The sequence below is a fragment of the Gossypium raimondii genome, chromosome 11 (assembly GCF_025698545.1).
Source record: "Gossypium raimondii isolate GPD5lz chromosome 11, ASM2569854v1, whole genome shotgun sequence".
Taxonomy (NCBI): Eukaryota; Viridiplantae; Streptophyta; class Magnoliopsida; order Malvales; family Malvaceae; genus Gossypium; species Gossypium raimondii.
The window spans coordinates 17274319-17295684 of NC_068575.1; the positions used below are offsets into that span (position 1 = coordinate 17274319).

General features: G+C 35.1%; 1 protein-coding gene across 1 annotated transcript; it reads right to left on the reverse strand.

Annotated features, from left to right (window-relative positions):
- Window positions 1–19230: 19230 nt before the first annotated feature.
- LOC105801186 (uncharacterized) lies at window positions 19231–21366 on the reverse strand. The gene is made up of 4 exons (XM_012632521.1): window positions 20170–21366; window positions 19976–20035; window positions 19585–19911; window positions 19231–19470 (listed from the first exon to the last, which is right to left on the reverse strand). The coding sequence occupies exons 1-4, from the start codon at window positions 21364–21366 to the stop codon at window positions 19231–19233; spliced, it is 1824 nt and encodes a 607-aa protein (XP_012487975.1).

The following is a 21366-nucleotide window of genomic DNA, read 5'->3' on the forward strand; positions in this document are numbered from 1 at the left end:
TAGAAAACAAGCCTATTTATAGGCAAATTACAAGAGTAATTGAATCCTAATAAAACTCTTTCAAGAGTAATTGAATCCTAATAAAAACTCTTTAAAGAGTAATTGAATCCTAATAAAACTCTTTAAAATTATCTAAGAAAATAAATAAATAATAACCTAACCAATAAAATTACTTAACTCATAAATGATGTGTCCCAACCAATGAGAATTAAGTAAATAATAATAATAATAAGATACATAAAAATTAATCCACCAATTTATGGGCTTTTACTATTCCAAGATTGGTCCAATGAATTGCATTCCGTATTTATCAATGTCACGAACATGATGAATTAAATTTGTCGCAACAAAGTCTTGGACAAAAGCATTCATCTTTGATTTTAATTGTCGTGCCTTGCTTGAGTGATTGGACCACTAGGAAAGACAACCCTTTGAGTGTCACCTCCTTGGCTCATATCATTCTCCCCCTCTTCAAGAAGATTCGTCCTCGAATCTGAACCTACATCAAATTTAAAAGGAGAAAGATCAGAAACATTGAAAGTAGCACTAACACTATACTCACTGTGAAGATCAATGCGATAAGCATTGTCATTTATTTTCTCGAGTACTTGGAATGGTCCATCTCCTCGTGCTTCAAGTTTATTCTTTCTCTTAGAAGGAAATCGTTCCTTCCTCATATGCACCTGCACCCAATCTCCGTGTTCAAACAAGACTTGCTTTCGCCTTTATTAACTCGATGTGCATTGGACTCATTCTTTTCTCAATGGCTTTACGAGCCTTCTCATGGATCTCTTTCACTAAATCAACTTTCCTTTCACCATCTAAATTAGCAATCTCATTCAAAGGTAAAGGAAGCAAATCTAAAACAAGAAGTGGATTAAAGCCATATACAATCTCAAAAGGAGTAAAACTTGTGGAAGAATGAATGAAACGATTATAAGCAAACTCAACATAGGGTATCCATTCTTCCCAAGATTTAACATTCTTACCTATTATGGCTCTAAGCAAAGATCCCAAAACTCGATTTACCACCTCGGTTTGACCATCAGTTTGAGGGTGGCATGTAGTAGAGTAAAGTAATTTAGTACCTAATTTACCCCATAACACCTTCCAAAAGTGACTAAAAAATTTTGCATCTCTATCGAAAACGATAGTCCTTGGGATTCCATGTAATCTCACAACTTCACGGAAAAATAGATCGGCAACATGGGTTGCATCATCAGTCTTATGGCATGGAATGAAATGAGCCATTTTAGAAAATCGATCCACAACCACAAAGATGCTATCTCGTCCACGCTTTGTCCTTGGTAAACCTATTATAAAATCCATTGAAATGTCAGTCCAAGGTGAACTAGGAACAGGAAGAGGAGTATATAGACCATGAGGCATCACAAAGGATTTAGCTTGTTTACAAGTAATGCAAGTAGAGCAAATTTTCTCAACAAGTTTTCGCATGTTAGGCCAATAAAATGCTCATGTAAAACATCATAAGTCTTAGTGACTCCAAAATGACCCATAAGACCACCACTATGATCCTCTCGAACCAACAATTCTCGCATTGAACACTTTGGTAAGCATAGTCTATTATTTCGAAAAAGATAGCCATCATGCTTATAAAATTTATGAAATGCACCATGTTCACATGCGTCATAAATGCTTGCAAAATCAGAATCAGTGGCATATAAATCTTTAAGATATTCAAAACCTAATAACTTAGTATGCAAAGTACTAAGTAAAGTGTACCTCCTTGATAGAGCATCAGCCACAATATTATCTTTACCTTTCTTATACCTTATAACATAAGGAAAAGATTCAATGAATTCAACCCACCTCGTGATGTCGCTTGTTCAACTTACCTTGTCCCTTTAAGTGCTTAAGTGATTCATGGTCAGTGAATCACAAACTCCTTTGGTAAAAGGTAATGTTGCCAAACTTCTAATGCCCTTACCAAGGCATACAACTCTTTATCATAGGTCGAATAGTTCAAATGTGCTCCACCAAGTTTCTCACTAAAGTAGGCTAGTGGTTTACTATCTTGCATGAGGATGGCACCTATACCTACACCAGAAGCATCACATTCAATCTCAAAGGTCTTTTCAAAATTAGGTAAAACAAGAATAGGAGCATTACACAATTTATCTTTAAGTTCATTAAATGCTAATTCTTGCTTATCTGTCCAATGAAAAGATACATTCATTTTAATAAGTGCAGTCAAAGGTGAAGCAATTGTGGAAAAGTTACGAACAAACCTGCGGTAGAAACCGGCTAACCCAAGGAAAGACCTTACCTCAGAAACAGTTTTAGGGATAGGCCATTCTTTAATTGCCTTTACTTTCTCCTCATCCACATGGATTCTTGTAGAACTTATCACAAAACCCAAAAAAAACAAGCTTATCCATACAAAATGTGCATTTTTCAAGATTAGCAAAGAGTCGTTCATGCCTTAACACATTCAATACTAATTTAACATGCCTAACATGATCATTCAAAGTTTTGCTATAAATCAGTATATCATCAAAATACACAACAACAAATTTTCCTAAAAAAGGTCTAAGTATGTGGTTCATTAATCTCATGAATGTGCTAGGAGCATTAGTTAAGCCAAATGGCATGACTAACCACTCATACAGGCCATACTTAGTCTTAAAAGCAGTTTTCCATTCATCACCTTGTTTCATTCTTATTTGATGGTAACCACTTTTTAAGTCAATTTTAGAGAAAATGCATGCACCATTAAGCTCATCCAACATATCATCTAATCGAGGAATTGGATATCGATACTTTACCGTAATCTTGTTGATAGCACGACAATCAACACACATTCTCCAAGAACCATCTTTTTTTGGGACGAGAAGTACAGGAACCGCACAAGGGCTTAGACTCTCACGAATCAACCCTTTCTCTAAGAGATCTTCAACTTGTCTTTGCAACTCCTTAGTTTCTTCAGATTGCTTCGATAGATCGGTCTATTCGAATACTCGAACCAGGCACAAAATCTATTTGATGTTCAATCCCTCATAAAGGAGGTAATCCCTTAGGCATTTCAGAAGGAAATACATCCTCAAAATCCTGCAAAAGATCAACAAAACAACTAGGCAAATGTGTATTAGGGTTAGTCAAAACAAAGTTTTCCCTAAACCTAATTATTACAAATGTTTATTTTGTACAAAGAGCAAATTTGATATCTCAAAACCTAGCGAATAAACTCACTTTCTCATCTCGTGACTTGTGTGTGCAATCACTCACCAATGTTGGGCCTTTAAGTTGGCTTTTAACACTAATGGCCTCTTTACTCTCAGCCTTTTTTAATGATTTTACCTCACTTCCCTTACCCATCTCACTAGCAAGTTTGAGTTGATCATTGTAGACTTCTTGAGGAGGAAGTGGAGCCAAAGTAAACTTCTTTCCAAGGAACACAAAGGTATATTGGTTAAGGAACCCATCATGATTTACTCGTCGATCAAACTGCCATGGCCGTCCAAGTAATATGTGCCCAGCTTGCATTGGAACAACATCACACAAAACTTTATCAGAGTATCTACCAATGGAAAATGAAACTAAGCATTGTTTAGATACATTTACCTCCCCACTATCATTTAGCCATTGCAAGCGGTATGGCCTTGGATGCTTCACACAAGGTAGGCCAAGTTTCTCAACAAGGGAAGAGCTCACCACATTGGTGCAACTTCCACTATCAATGATTAATGAACTAGGTTGACCACCAATCAGACATCTCGTGTGGAAAATGTTATCTCTTTGTTCGCGCCCTTCCTCTTTAAACTAGACATTTAAAGCCCTTCGAGCAACAAGTGCTTTCTCACCATACTCCAAGTATTCTTCATATTCATCATGAGTATGCACATCATCAGCATTTTCCAAAGGAGGCATCTCATCTTCGTTATCAGACTCAAAATCAACCTCGCCATCTTCTCAAATCACCAAAGACTTTTTATTAGGGCATTCTCGAGCATAGTGACCCCTTCCTTGGCATTTGAAGCAAGTAATATCTTTTGGCTGCTTAATGGCACTAGGAGAAGTAGAAGAAGAAGATGGAGCTCGATTAGTAGAAGTAGAACCTTTAAATGAATTAGGCATACCTCTATCTTTGGAGTAAGTTTTAGGCTCATTTGGCTTGAACCGTGCATCTCTCCCATTCCACAATCTATCATCTTGTTTTTGCCAATTTCCTTTCCAAGCAGGATTAGAAATGAACTAGCACCCCTCGATGTCCCATGCTTTCGTAATTGCTTTTCAATGGTGAGTGCGGTTTGAAGCATCTCTTCAACATCCATGTAGTGTTGTAACTCAACTCGATTTGCAATCTCAGGCTTTAGGCCAGCAAGGAATCTAGCCATAGTCACCTCACCTCTTCAACAAGATTGGCTCTAATCAATAGTCTCCATCTCTTTGTAGTAGTCATCCACAGATCTATCTCCTTGAACAAGATGTTAGAGTCTTTGATGGAGTTCTCGATAATAGTATGGTGGAACAAACCGTTTTCGTAAGATGCGCTTCATTTCAACCCAAGTAGTAACAGGTTGCTCTCTATAAAGAATCTCCTTTTACATAATTGATTCCACCATGTTAGTGCATAATTAATGAACTCAATGACAACAGATGTTACCTTTTTCTCATCAGAGTAATTGTAACAAGCAAAGATTGCTTCCATCTTTTCCTCCCAATCAAGGTAAGCATCAGGATCATTCTTCCCTGAGAAAGAAGGAAATTTTGGTTTGGGGGTGTCATTGTTTCGTTCCACCCTTTCTCTAGGTACATACTCGGACTCAAAGTCATCATCAAAAACATGGTCCTCCCTTCGTTTAAAAGTTCGATCGCGCGAATTTGATCGGCTTATAAAGGCTTCGTTCAACTTCTTGTAATTATCGGCAATGTATCTCTCTTGATTTGTAAGTTTTGCATCAAGATACTCTCTTTGCTCTTGTATCATCTGGGTCATGCGATGTTCGACTTGAGTTTGCAACTTTTTCATCTCTTTTTGTAACAACTCGACCAAAGGATCGTTATCTCTTTCTTGCTCATCCTCTTCATTTTTACTAGTTTGGGATCTAGTGATCGGCATGGTATCTGTGAAAAAATCACACAAACAGGAACAAGAAAAAATAATAATAATCTCACTCGTTAGCTCTCAAAAGAATAACTCTCTGAATGATTCAAACTTGTAAATATGTTTGGAGAGGGTTACTAATCAAGATCAAATAATGGAGGTGCAAACTTCAAAGAAACAATGAAGATCCTAATTGCTTTAAGAGGCCAATAAACTTGACGAAGCAATTTGTAATAGAGGCTACACGGATGAAGGAATTGTGCGTGCCTTTAATATCTGCTAACACAAGAAGAAACAAAGTGTTAGAAAACGTAAGAGAAATAAAAAAAAACGTAGACCTGCAACGATCCCTAACTCTAGAGTCAAAGAAAAGCTTTAATAAGAAGAAAACTTAAGAAAACTCTACCCAATTTAAAGGAAAACAAAAATCGGAACGTTTGGTGTCTTAAGATTTTCAAAATTGAAGCTTTAATTATACTTGAGTCAAGAAAGAAGGGAAAAAATCAATTTTGGGAAAAAATAAAATAAAAATAATAACAATAATAGGAAAAGAAGAAACCTACGTATGAAAGGTAGGCAACTTTTTTTTTGCGCTTTTTTGCTTTTTGCTTTTTTTTGTGCTTTTTACTCTCTCTTTTTTTGCATTTTTTTGCTTTTTTGTTTTTTTAAAGAATAAGAGGAGAATAAACACAAACTTCACAAAAAAGAGAATCGAAGAAACCGATGAAAATTGTTTTAGGTATTTTGACTCGTTTCGGATTTGATTTTAGCTTCGAAAATAACACCGAATGGCCTGAAACTGATACCAACTGATGCGGAAACCCGGATCTAGACACAAGAGAAACACAAATTAGAAATAAAATGAGAATAAATAAAATTATTTAAATAATAAATAAATAAATAAGGATAGATTTGCCCTATGGAACCCTTGGTTAACTTGTAACCAAAAATGCCAATGATTGAGCGGCTCCCTACGAAACCCCTAGAAGAAGAACCTCTAGAAACACCGATGAACGGGAAAGAAATTTGAATATTTGCAACTCCGAAATACCCTCGAAAAGTAACAAACTCCAAACTAAATAGCAAGAGAAGAATCACTCTACTCTAAAAAAAATTTGCCTCACACAAATTTGAAAGAAAACAAATACTCTTCTTTTTTCCTCCTTCAATGTGTAGAAAACAAGCCTATTTATAGGCAAATTACAAGAGTAATTGAATCCTAATAAAACTCTTTCAAGAGTAATTGAATCCTAATAAAAACTCTTTAAAGAGTAATTGAATCCTAATAAAACTCTTTAAAATTATCTAAGAAAATAAATAAATAATAACCTAACCAATAAAATTACTTAACTCATAAATGATGTGTCCCAACCAATGAGAATTAAGTAAATAATAATAATAATAAGATACATAAAAAATTAATCCACCAATTTATGGGCTTTTACTATTCCAAGATTGGTCCAGTGAATTGCATTCCCGTATTTATCAATGTCACGAACATGATGAATTAAATTTGTTGCAACAAAGTCTTGGACAAAAGCATTCATCTTTGATTTTAATTGCCGTGCCTTGCTTCGAGTGATTGGACCACTAGGAAAGACAACCCTTTGAGTGTCACCTCCTTGGCTCGTATCACTAATAATATGAGTATTAGCGGCGTTTCTATAAAAATGCCGCAAAAACTAAACCCCAGACGACGTCATTTGGAGACACTTCGGTGACTTTAGTGGGGTTTTTAGATTAGCGCCGCGAATAATATAGGTTTTAGCGGCGTTTTTGTTAAAGCGCCGCAAATGTTCTAGGTTTTCACGGCGTTTCTGCTTAAGCGCCGCTAAAAACATTTTACCTTAATTGGTTTATTTATTAATTTTTTAAAATTGAACCTATTCCTAATTGAATATTTAAAATCTTCAGAAAAAAATAACACATAGAAATAATTTGAAATAAAAGACATGGAAAAATTAAAAGACTATTATTTAAAATAATTTTAAAGTTATATGTAAACTTGATTACTATTGTTTTTTAATTTATATATTAAAAAATTTCTTATATAATCGTAAAAGAGATATTAATAATTTTAAAATATTGAATTAATTATCACTAGATATAGTTTAGGGTTTTCAATTTAGGGTATATGATAAATTTAAGATTTAAGGTCGGTTTAATAGTTCATATTTTAAGGTTTTAATTTAGGTAGGGAATATATATGTGGATTTAGGGATTATGGATTAGGTATATTATGGTTTAATTAAGGGTTGGGATTTAAGGTTTAAGGGTTAAGGGTTAGGGGTGTAGGGGGTAGATGTTAAGGTTAAGAGTTAGGGATTTAGGGTTTAAGGTTTCAGGGGTCGAGTTAGGGTTTTGGGTTTAGATTATTATTTATTTATATTTTAAATACGTTATTATGTAGTTGTAAAAGATAATATATAATAAAATTGTTTAGAGTTTTTAATTAGTTTAGGGTATATGATAAATTTAAAATATAAGGCCGGTTTAGGAGTTCATATTTAAATTAAGGTTTAGGGAGTACTATATATATATGGATTTAGGGATTATGGATTAGGGATTAAGGGTTGGTCGGGATTTATGGTTTAGGTGTTAGGGGTTTAATAAGGGGTTGCACGTTAGTGGTTAAGAGTTAGGGATTTAAGAGGTTTAGGGTTTTAAGAGGGTCGGGTTAGAGTTTTGGGTTTAGAATATTATTATTTATTTATATTTTAAATATATGTTCTTATGCATTAATTGTAAAAGATGTATAATTTAGGGTTTAAATTATGCCTTGAGAGAGATATATAGACTTAAATATTTATATCATTTCAATGGTTAAGGTTAAGGTTCACTTGAGATTTGAAATTTTATACAATTAATTAATTAATGCTTTTATATTTTAAAAAAATTGAATCTAAACCATTTGATATATTTAAATATAACCTTAAATAGAAATAATAAATAAGTTAAAAAAGTAATAGCTTGCTATGGATAATTTAGATATTACTTAAGAAATAAAATTAAAATTAAAATTAAAATACAAAAATCAAAATGAAATATAAAAACTCTAAAATTTTTAATTTTTTCTATTTTTTTATAGATATTACTTAAAAAACAAAATTTTTTAATTTTATAAATATAACTTAAAAAAACTATCTATTCAAATATCCCATAACGGCGCCGTTTGAATAAAGAATTTTATTTAACATTAGCGGCGTTTAGGACAAAAACGCCGCAAAAATTGCTAATAATATAGACGAAATTACAGTGAAGTATTTGGCTGTGAATTTAATGGATTTAGCGGCGCTAGGAAAAACGCCACTAAATGTGCATTAGCGGCGATATTATGGAAACGCCGCAAAATTTTATCATTTTTGTGAACAAAACGGTGTCGTTTTGCCTGGCATATTAACGGCATTAGTGGCATTACGCCGAAAACGCCGCAAATTGCCGGGGTTTTTTTAATGAAACGGTGTCGTTTGCATTAAGGGCATTAGTGGTGCAATGGTAAAAGCGCCGCAAAGTTTTCGGGTTTTTTAAACCAAACGGTGTCGTTTTCCCTGGCACATTAACGACATTAGTGGCGCTATGGTGAAAACGCCGCAAAGTTTCGGGTTTTTTAAACAAAACGGTGCCGTTTTGCCTTTACGATATTAGTGGCGCTGTGTTAAAAACGCCGCAACGTTTCATTCTGGTTCAAAAAAGACGTTGTCGTTTTATTCCCCTCCCATTTTATTCCCCAGTTCATTTTTCCCATACCCGAAATCTTCATTCCCTCTAAATTTTCCCCAAAATTTCCCCAAGGCAAGAACCCTAAACCTTTCCCAAATCTGCTGCGCTCCAGGACCCGAACCTTCCCGAAATCTGCTACTTTGAAAATAACCGTCCCTTCTGTCGTCGATCGTCTACCGTCGCATTCGTCGACCGTCACAGTCCTCTACCATCGCACTCCTCTGCCGTCGAAGAAATCGGTAAGGTTTTCCTCTTTTTCTCAAAAATCATTCGGGGTTTCCGGCTTCAGCAATGTACAGGTTATACTTCTAAAGGCATTTATTGTTAAATTATTTTCTGTAGTTATCACCATAATGAGTGTTGGTATAAATTATGAAAATTATGGCATCCCTGCAACTTGGTCTATGGTTGTTTAGGTGTTGGGTCGTATCTGGAGTTTATGGTTTTATCGAGTTTTACTGCAATAGAACCATGTTGGTATAAATGCTTTTCCTTGACAAATTGAGCTTTAGTTGAACCATTTTTGCACGTTGGAATACAATGGTTCTGTTTCCAATTTAATCTTGCATGTGGTGTTAGAAGATTTTGAGAGGAGAAAGCAAAATTTTGGGACTTGTTAAATTCTTCTGTTAATATGATGTTTGTGGATTCATATGTGGTTGAAGGTTAATTTATAATTTGAGACTTGTTAAATGATACAATTTAACAAGAAATTTGGTTTAGTTTAGGAGAGTCCAGAAATTTTAAAATTCTCATAAGCATTTTAATTAAAATAAGATATTTCATTTAACTAATAGCATTATAAACATTGAGATACCAAATTATGTCAAAATTAAAATATAAATATAAAATCTCAAATTTAAGAATAGTATAAGGACCAAAATTAAAATTTGACTAATTTTATATATCAAGACATTATAAAACTAAAAGAACTATAGTAAGAATAAGAGAGAAGAGGAGACACAAAAGTGAAAGGATAATTCTACTTTTCTTAGCTTCCATAAGCTTGTACATATCATTTAATTAATTAATATACATAAATTACATAAGTTACATTAATATTATACATAAATTACATAACTTAATTAATTAATATTATACATAACTTGCATTAATATTATACATAAATTACATAACTTACATTAGTATTATACATAAATTACATAACTTAATTAAGTATTACACATAAATTACATTGCTTACATTAATATTATACATAAATTACATAACTTAATTAATTAATATTATACATAACTTACAACTTACATAACTTACATTTTATAATTATTCATAAATTACATAACTTACATTAATATTATACATAAATTACATAACTTAATTAATTAATATACATAAATTACATAACTAATTACATTAATATTATACATAAATTACATAACTTTGTTAATTAATATTATACATAACTTACATTAATATTATACTTAAATTACATAAGTTAGTTAATTAATATTATACATAACTTACAACTTACATAACTTACAACTTACATAACTTACATTTTTTAATTATTCGTAAATTACATAACTTACTTAATTTTCATAATAAATAACTTACATAACTTACAACTTACATAACTTACATTAATATTATACTTAAATTACATAAGTTAGTTAATTAATATTATACATAACTTACATAACTTACAACTTACATAACTTACAACTTACATAACTTACATTTTTAATTATTCGTAAATTACATAACTTACTTAATTTTCATAATAAATAACTTACATAACTTACAACTTACATAACTTATATGACTTACATAACTTACATAGCATAATTTTCATAATACACAACTTACATAATTTGGGTAATAAATAACTTACATAATACATAACTTACATAGCTTAACTATACTTATTCCTAAATCCTAAATCCGTGCAATTTATTGTCAAGATTAGGCTTTAAGAAATAAGAAATGGACCGGTCTTGGATGAATTTGTCAAGGGTAAGCGACGGTTATGGAAATGGAGTACAAACTTTTCTAAATTTTGCATTTCAATATGCAAGCCAAGAGAACATGATTCTTTGCCCGTGTAAGAAGTGTGTCAACATAAACTGGCATTATCGTGAAGTTGTATACGAGCATCTAATTGTTGATGGGTTTGTTCGTGGTTATAAACAATGGTTTTTTCATGGAGAATGCCCGCCTAGTACTTCCTCTTCAAGGATGGATGTATCTTATGATAGTACTGCTTACCATCAGTTTGCTAGAGGGGATGACATGGAAGGGATGTTGCGGGAAGCATTTAATATTCATAGTCATGGTTTACAGTCGTTCCCACCCGACTTTGTGCCATCTGATGATTGTAATCTCGGTGGAAATGTTTTTACCGAACCCGGAAGAAGTGTACATCATGAAGAGCTGAATGGAGAAGCGGCAAAGTTCTACTCGCTACTTAATGAGATGAACGAAGAACTATATGAGGGATCGAAATTTTCAAAAATGTCTTTCTGCATTCGTCTTTTCCAATTAAAATGTTTGGGAGGGTGGACCGGGAACTCATTGACAATGCTGTTAGAGTTTTTGAGAGAAATGTTTCCATTTGCAAAAATCCCTCAGTCATGCAAATATATGAAGAAAATGATAAAAGACTTAGGTCTTGGGTACAACAAAATCTATTAGTTGCCCGAATGATTGCATGTTGTACTGGGGCGATCGGAGAAACCAACAGTGCTGTCATGTATGCGGCGAATCCCGTTGGATGAATAGAAACACAGAAGATGTGAATGACGATGAAAATGATGCACAGCCAAGAAAGAAGCCGGTCAAGATTTTGCGGTATTTTCCGCTGATACCAAGGCTTCAAAGGCTTTTCATGTCATCGAAGATAGCGGAGTCAATGACTTGGCACCATGAAGGACGAACCGATGATGGATTATTAAGGCATCCGGCAGATTCTTTAGCTTGGAAATCATTTGACAATAAATTTCCAAGCTTTGCAAGCGATCCCAGGAGTGTGAGGCTTGGCCTAGCATCTGATGGATTTAATCCTTACAAGATCATGAGTACTGCATACAGTACTTGGCCAGTAGTGCTTGTTCCTTACAATCTACCTCCGTGGATTTGCATGAAGCAATCTTCCCTTATCTTATCTATGATTATCCCTAGAGAAAAAGGGCCCAGGAATGATATCGACATTTATTTACAGCCACTTATTGAAGAGTTAAAACAATTATGGGATGGTGTCGAGACATACGATGTGCTGAGAAAGGAGAACTTTAATTTACGTGCAGCTTTGATGTGGACCATTAATGACTTCCCCGCTTATGCCAATTTATCCGGTTGGAGTACCAAGGGTCGTTATGCGTGCCCATGTTGTGCTGCATAAACATGTTCGCAATGGTTATACAATGGGAAGAAGTTCTCTTACATGGGCCATCGTCGGTGGTTACCGAAAAACCATAGATTTAGATCTCAGAGTTCGGCATTTGACGGTACTGAAGAGTTCAGAGAAGCTCATTCGCAGACAAGTGGATCTGAAATCTTGTTAATGTTGGAAGATATGAATTTCAGTTATGAGAAGATGAATCAATCGGCAAACACGCAAAGAAATAGAAGATCAAATGATGAAGCTGATGATAACTCCGATGAAGAGGATGATCCTAATGAGGCGGACTTGTGGAAAAAAAGAAGTATTTTTTTTGAGTTGCCTTACTGGGGGCACCACCTTTTACGACACAATCTTGATGTTATGCATATTGAGAAAAATGTCTGCGAGAACATTGTCTGTACAGTTTTGAATGTAGACGAAAAATCAAAAGACAATCTTCAGAGTCGACTTGATTTTGTTCAGATGGGAATTCGACCTGATCTTCATCCGAATCCACTTCCGAATGGTAAATATCGGTTGCCGCCTTCTATTTTCTCAATGTCGAAGATAGAGAAAGAAGTGTTCTGCATGGTGTTGAAAGATATAAAGGTTCCAGATGCGTATGCATCTAATATATCTCGATGTGTTAGTGTTAAAGATCGAAGACTATATTCGCTAAAATCACATGACTATCACATCTTGATGCAAGATTTATGCCAGCTGTTTCACGATGTTGTATTTCGAAGAAGGTGACGTCTTGTATAATTGAACTATCCAATATAATGAAAGCCATTTGTGGCAAGGTTTTGGATGTTCAAGAACTTCAGAAGGTACAGGATCGAGCCGCTTTAACTTTATGCAACATGGAGAAAATCTTCCCACCTTCCTTCTTCACTATTATGGTTCACTTGATAATCCATCTCTCGCATGAAGCAATTCTTGGCGGACCCGTTTTCTATCGATGGATGTATCCCATAGAAAGGTGTTAATTACAATTTTTAAAATTTTCCTTCATTCACCTATATGCCTTTAGTTACAACTTTTGATAATGTTGTATACCGTGTTTAGGTTCCTATCCAAATTAAAGTCTTATTGCCGCAACAAGCGTTATCCAGAAGGATCGATTGCTGAAGGCTACTTGGCAGAGGAATGTATGACCTTCTGTTCAAGATATTTGGAAGATGTTGAAACAAGGTTGAACAGACCAAATAGAAATGTTGGACTTACGGATCATAACTTTACCGATAATTATTTGTTCCAAAGTTTTGGAGAACCAATCGGTAAAGTTGAAATTGCAGAATTAGATGATTTATCGTGGGTACAAGCACATCGATATGTTCTGTTTCACCACGAATCAATGGAACCTTTACGCAAGTAAGTTCTAGAAATTTGATAAATATTCATCATTTAAAAATTGTTTATATTCTAACAACTTTGAACATATTTTAACATAGTGAGTACAAACAAATATTGAGATCTCGTCAAGGCCCCAAGAACCCAACATCGAGATATCAATAAGTTGTTTACAGAATCTTTTCATGAATGGTTAAGCCAAACGGTATGTAATTGGAGCTTTCACCGACAAATAATAATATTTACTCAAAACATTTTTAATTACTCAGTTTACTTTCCATTCAATAGGTTTGGAGTGGGAAGAACGTCACCGACGAAGTTAAATGGCTTTCCCAAGGTCCAAATCGGGTGGTTAAAAGATGTAGTGCGTTCCTCATAAACGAATTCAGATTTCATACAAAATATCGCGAGAGATTGAGGAGAACGCAAAATTGTAGAATAGTTGTTAATTCCTCAATTACAAGTTATGCTAGTGCTAAGGACAATAATCCTGTGGAGGGAAATGTGGAATATCTTGGACTTCTTACTAACATAATTGAGTTGGATTACTACGGCAAATGGAAAGTTGTCTTATTTCGAGGTGATTGGGCCGATGTTAATACTGCACGTGGAATCAAGCAAGATCAATTTGGTTTCACAATGGTAAACTTCGCTCGATTGATTCACACAGGACAACAATTGATTGACGAGCCATATGTATTTTCTTCTCAAGTCAAACAAGTTTTTTACTCAAAAGATCCAACTGATGAGGGTTGGTACGTTGTACTCCGTAACATCCCTAGAGACTTGTTTGACATGGGCAGTGGAAGTAGAGATGACATTGACGACAGAACACAAACTTTGCCATTTCCAGAACAGAACTTAAACGAAAACATCCCTAGTACTAGTACACAATTTCAATGGGTCCGCCAGGATACGGATGAAGATATTTACGAATTATAATGTAGTAAGCTTTTACGATTATCTAATTATATTTACGAATGATGATATTTCAACTATTTATATGTGATATTATTGTTGTAATTGTATACTATGTTTTCAACTAATTTATTTGTATTGCAGATAAAATGCCTAGAAAAAAAGTGCGATCGCACCGCATTGTTCAAGGTACTCCAAACTTGGCGGAAACAAACAGCACTGAACAATAGACTGCTATTGGATCTTCGAATGTTCCGGTTACACCTGAGGAACCTATAGAAGTTCAAAGTAATTTAACATTTAATTTACATCTGTGTTGACTTCTTGTTTATTTTTGTAAAATTTCATATATTACAATACTTTTATTTTTCAGATGAAACTGGTGGGACGTGGAGAGTTCGCGGACGTACGGTACTGAGTGATTTATATGAGCAAGATCCAGTCGAGCATGTCCAAGTATCCAGTAATAGCTTTGGTCAGCCTGTTGGATCAGAAGCTCGCCTTTTAGCAGGATACATGGGCATTCTAGCACAGAATGCAAATATGTTGCCAATTAACTTCGAGTCATGGCATAAAGTGCCCGAGAGTAACAAGAACCAAGCTCTCGATAACATTAAGGTAACAAAACCTGTATGTCATTTATAATACTTGGGTTTAAGTTTCGTTTACATTTACTTTCTTAAGTTGTGTTTTTTGTAGGCGAGCTTTGCTCTAGAGGTCTCCGATGCTTATGTAAAGAAGGCATTGGGAAAAAGATGGAGAGACCATAAGAGCACTTTAAAGAAAGACTATTTTAAGACAAAAACAACACTCGACGAGAGATTACAAAATGTCCCGCCGGGAATGCTGAGGTACCAGTGGGAAGAGGTCGTTAGATTTTGGACTTCGAAGAAAGAAGAAGTATGTGTAACTTATAAAATTTTGTAATTATTTTAGTGTATAGTATTTCCTAATTAACTTACTAATAATTTCATAATGTAGGATCGTGAACGAGTTGGAAAAAATAGTAGGCAACAACAAAAATTCACTCACACAGCTGGGTCGAAAAGTTTTGCGTGTGTAGCTCATGCAGAGGTATTTTGAATTTTTTAATATTGGAAGATATTTATTACTTTCTATCAATTAATATTTTTACTATTGTATTGTAGGAATTGTCGTCCGGTCAAAAAGTTGGACGCGTTCAACTTTTTGACATTACACATAGGAAGAAAGATGGAAACCCTATGACTCTCAAGTCGCAGAAAATTATGGTACGCTTTGCTTAATACAATTAACTAATAATTATTTATAGTGTTTATTTTCTAATGATTTATTTCATTTATTGTAATGCAAATATTTTTAAGTTATGTTGCATTTGGTTTTTTAATATATATTGCGTTCCTAACTATGTGATTTATTCTTTAGGAAAAATTAAATGATAAAAAGGCAGAGTACGAAGCGATTGCTTCCAGTGATAGTTCTGTTCATATTGACGACATTGATAACCGGATTATCGCTGAAGTTTTGGGTCCTGAAAGGTATGGTCGGGTTCGATTTCAAGGATCTTTTGTTAACCCATCTCAATATTTTGGATCTAGCTCGCAACAATATATGCCTTCGGGGAGTCGAGCTGAAGCTGAAGTTCAGAGGTTAAGAGACCAAATGGCTCAGATGCAAGCGACAACAACTGAGCAAATTACACAACTTAAAGCGGAGGAAACATCGAGAGAAGCTGAGGTTCAAAAAAGATATGAAGAACTCCAGCTACAACTTAAAGCAGATGCAGCAGCGAGAGAAGCTGAGGTTCAACGAAAGTATGAAAAACTCTAGCAGCAGCTTAAAGCAGATGCGGCAGCAAGAGAAACAGAGGCGGCAACGAGAGAAGTACAGGCTGCAGCGAGGGAAGCAGAGGCTATAGCGAGGGAAGTAGAGGCTGCAGCGAGGGAAGCAGAGCAGCGTCAAAAGTTCGATGAACTCCAGCAGCAGCTTCAGAGTATGATGAAGATGTTTCAACAGTCGCAACAGCCGCCGTCTTAGACTATCGTGTAAATATACTTCAATTTTGACTTTTAATTATCATTTTAGCTTTTAACATTTTTTTAAGAATAATACGAATTTTATTTTATTTATTGATATTTATTATATTATTTGTTTAATATATAGATTTATTACTTTTGGCTGGTTTAGATATGATTTCTTCTGATTTGTTTTTACAGGAGGGCTGAAAATATAAAAAAATTTATTTTACAAATCTGCCAAATTTAGTGGCGTTTTTTGGTAAAAGCACCGCTAAAGATAAGGGTCTTTAGCGGCGTTTGTGGAAAAAAGCGCCACTAAAGATCATGGTCTTTAGCGGCGTTTGTGGGGAAAGCGCCGCTAAAAATTAGGATCTTTAGTGGCGTTTGTGGTCTAGGCGCCGCTATAGATCAGGGTCTTTTGCGGCGTTTGTGGGAAAAGCGCCGCTAAAGACCCTAATCTTTAGCGGCGCTTGTTGCAAAAACGCCGCTAAAGACCCTGATCTTCAGCGGCGACTCTCGAAAAAACGCCGCTAAAGACCCTAATCTTTAGCGGCGCTTCTAGCAAAAACGTCGCTAAAGACCCTGATCTTTAGCGGCGCTTCCACTAAAGCGCCGCTAAAGGTCTTAGTCTTCAGCGGCGTTTGTGCTAGAAGCGCCGCTATAGAAAAACACCTTTAGCGGCGTTTATTTCTAAAAACGCCACTAAAGTTAGCGGCGCTGTCATTAGCGGCTTCTGTTGCGGCACTTTTCAAAGCGCCGCTAAAAGTATTTGCGGCGCTAAAAAGCACCGCTAAAGGCCTAAAAAAGCGCCGCTAAAAGCCTGTTTTGGTGTAGTGCACCCTTTTTTTGGGTTGAGTGGGGAATGTGGTGAGCTTTTCGCCACAGTGAATGGCAGCCAGGATTCGAACTGATGGTGTTTGTTGTTGTGTGTTTGTCTTGTTTATTTGGTTTGCTTATTAGTTTCTTTGGATTCGCAACTAGGAAGCAATTTCTGCTACAACATTTTACTATCACTGGTATGGTTAATAAGTTTCTTATTGTTTTGATCAATATATTGGTTTGGGATAAACATGCTACTCCAATTGGCTTGGTTTGTCTCCTTTTCACATTGGCGGGTGGGGTTCTTTATCAGCAGCAGTATAGAAGTAGGGAAGAAAAAGAGGGAAAATATAAAAAGGAGAGAAAAAAAGGGGAAATGAAAAAGGAAATAGCAGCCCACATGGCACTGCACGATTGGTCAACGCTACCATGTTATAAAAAAGTAACCACATTAAAAGGAGGTATCAATATAGTGGACGGAAAAAATTTCGGATACTAATCTAGGACAAAAAAAACTGTAAGTATCAATCCGGGAGAAGTGGACAAATTTGGGTACCAATTTTAAATTTACTCTTTCTAAAATAGATAAACATATGATCCTAATGCCTCGAATCTGCAAGATCAATGATGTTCCTTTTTATCAGTTTAGTGACTGCCCTACCTATTTCTCGAACGTGGCGCAATTTAATTCTTTACATAAAGCCTACACCAAAATAAAATCATTTTATCACAACGCAACATTACAAACATTAATATTTAATCATCTCGTAGCCGAAAACTCTAAAAAAGGCTTATTATAATTTTTAGTGGCTTCTCAATAGTATAAAACTAATTAAATTCATTAAAAAATAATATTCTTATCGAGTATACAGATAAAATCATGGAAACAGTCTTGTGCGAAATATTGAAAAGTTTTTACAGCCTTACAAGATGATAAATACAATATTTGTCCTTGTTGGAACTTTCTTTCACTAAAACTCATAAAACTTAGATTGAATGTGGAAGAGAATTCATGAGATTACTTTCTTTCTATATGACTTCATCAAAATCTTAATGTTGGAGAAGACAGAACCGATCTCATTCTTCAAAAGGAAGCCCAGTAGACCAAAGGGCCCAAGTCCACCTCTAAGCCCACCATTTAAAACAAGGGTGATCAATCACATTATTTCATTGCCCCAATGATCCTAGCTTATTTCAATTATCAAATATTTCATTCAAATACCTTTGTGTAACAAAATTATCATTTTACCCATTTTATTAGATTTTTAGATTTTTACTCATTTTCCAGTAAAAATGAGAAATTTATAATCTAATTCCTATACTTTTAAATCTTGATCAATTTATTCCTAATTCTTGATCCAACCTATTCTTATGACAATTAATCAATACTAACTCATTTTTCATATTTTGGGTCAAAATTGCACTTTAGTACTCATACTTTTCAAAATTTATGATTAGGTCATCTTATCACATTTTCACTTTTAAAATTCTTTTCTTTAATTCCCATCTCCTTTAGGATTCTTTATCTATAGTTTAAAATTCTTCACAAATCCAAACAAACCACCCTTTGGGATCTTATACTCTAGCCACCGAGTCTAAAGTTTTACTTTGACTTCCACAACCGCCACTCATAACCATAGTGATACATTGAGTGATAATTATCTAAAAGGTGCCACTAAAGTTTCGACGATCTCCACAAAATTGGTAGGGTACAAATCCTCTAGGGGATGAAATTAAACCTCGAATACCCTCCACATCTTCAATCTACATATTTAGTGATATATTTTGTTTGTCTTCATCTCTCTCATTTATCTCTTATACCTCCATCTTTTTAGTTTATTCTTTTGCCTTCTTCCTTTATCAAATACTTATATTAACTTATATATTAGAGAGTGTCTTACAGCATAAATCTCAGCACTCTGTAAACTTACTTTTATTTTATAGGAACTTGAAAGCATTTAAACTCATTATACCTTTCTTGAAAGACATCTTTTTTTTTGGTGAAATGAAAACATCAATTACATAAAGCAACCATTCGTTTTATCAACTTGTAATAAATCCAAAATATCCTTAGGAGCCTCATCCATAACTTGTAAACTTGATTTCCAACTCAAACTGAGTTTAGCAAGACGATCTGCTACCAAATTGTGATTTCTTGGAATATGATTGATCCTCCACTCCCCTTCTGAATGCAAAATACGAAGAGTTCTTCGGATCATAGTGATCCCTGAATCTTCCAAATCCATATCAGACAAGATCTAGGCAACTTCAAGATTATATGTCATAATAGTGACTCGTTTATAATCCTTACTAAGTAAAATGAGGATCCTATCAAGAATAGCCCAAACTTCGGCTTCGAATGGAGAGCATACACCAAGGAATCGGTTAAAACCCACTATCCAATTTCCATCACGATCTCGAGCCATGCCTCCTATTGCAGCATAACCAGAATCTCTGGCTACAGCTCCATCACTGAATAAAAACACCCAATTGTCATCTGAATTGACCATCAAGGAAGAGCCCTGCTTGCTCTTAAAGTGATCTCCAACATAATAGGTATAGTGACGGCCCCAGCAACTGGAGACTTTCACTACTTCCGATGCTGTCCAAGATATATGTTGAAAGATGAACAGATTTCTATTTTTCCATAGACGCCATGCGACTAATCCAAACAGGCATGACCACATGAGACCATAATCCTGCAATCTTTCATGAAAACAAAGGTTAAGAGTAAGCCAATCCTGAAAAGAAACAGAGAAAAACCTTTGTTTTAGCTGATCTGGAATCACAAGCCGCCACACATCTTGCGCGGAAGGACAATCTCTGAGAACATGCACCAAATCTTTGAAATCATGGCCACAAATAGGACAGGAGCTGCAATGACCGATTCTCCTTCTAGCTCGTTCTGAATTAGTAAGAAGTTTTTGTTGGAAAGCAAGCTAAAGAAAGACTCTTACTCTCTGAGGGCCTGGATATTTCCAAACAATCTTCCAGTAATCCTCTTGGGGATTCCAAGAATTCTCCTTCAGATACCAATAGGCACTACGAACTGAAAAGGCACCAGATGCAGAAGGGGCCCAAATAATCCTATCCGGACCAGAGTCAGGGTGAGGAGGAGGAATGCTAATAATTCTATTTATTATATCTTCAGGCACCCAGGCATGAAACAGATCCAGATTCCAGCTACCATCAGAATTGACCATCTCTCTGACACAACAATCCAAATCAAGGTTAGCAGAATGAAAAATTTTTGAAATTAAAGGGCCCATACCTGGAATCCAAGGGTCTTTCCAACATCGAGCAGTAGCTCCATCTCCAATAGACCAAGCAATATTCTCACGAAGAAGTGGCCAAATCTTGGAAAGTGCCCTCCATAAATGAGAACATTGGCTTCTATTGATAGAATCAGGGAATTGATCTTTCCATCCGTATTTAGCACGAAGAACACGAACCCAAAATACATTACTTTTAGAAGCAAGATTAAAACCGATCTTCATAAGAAAAGATGAGTTTTGATCTTCCAAGTGTCTGAATCCAAGGCCTCCCCGAGACCTCGGTTGGCAAATAGAATTCCAACCAACCAAAGACATTTTGGGTTGCCCATCAGTATTACCCCAGATAAACTGCCTAACCAATCTTTCAATATCAGCACTAACACCTTTCGGAATCATCAAGGACTGCATGAAGTAATTAGGAATAGAAAGAAGAATTGATTGGGCCAAAGTGATTCTTCCTGCAATGGATAACTTCCTAGCGTCCCAACTCTGCAATTTCTTCCTAACTTTATCCACAATAAAACTCAGGGTACTTTTGGTAATCCTTTCGTGTAAAAGAGGAACACCTAAATAAGTACCAAGATTACGGACTTCCTGAAAACCAAAAAGTTGGTTAATTTGAATACGAACATTAGCTTCAGTATCTTTGGAAAAGAATATGTTACTTTTCCTAACACTGATTTGGTGGCCTGAGATTTCACAAAATTGAGTTAGAATGCTATCCAGCAGATGAGCTTGGTCAAGCTGAGCTTTACAGAAGATCACTAAATCATCCGCGAAGAACAAATGAGAAACTGAAGGACCTGTGCGAGAAAGATGAATTGGATCCCATTTTCCAGAGTCAATTTCAGTCTGAATAAAATGTCCTAACCATTCCAT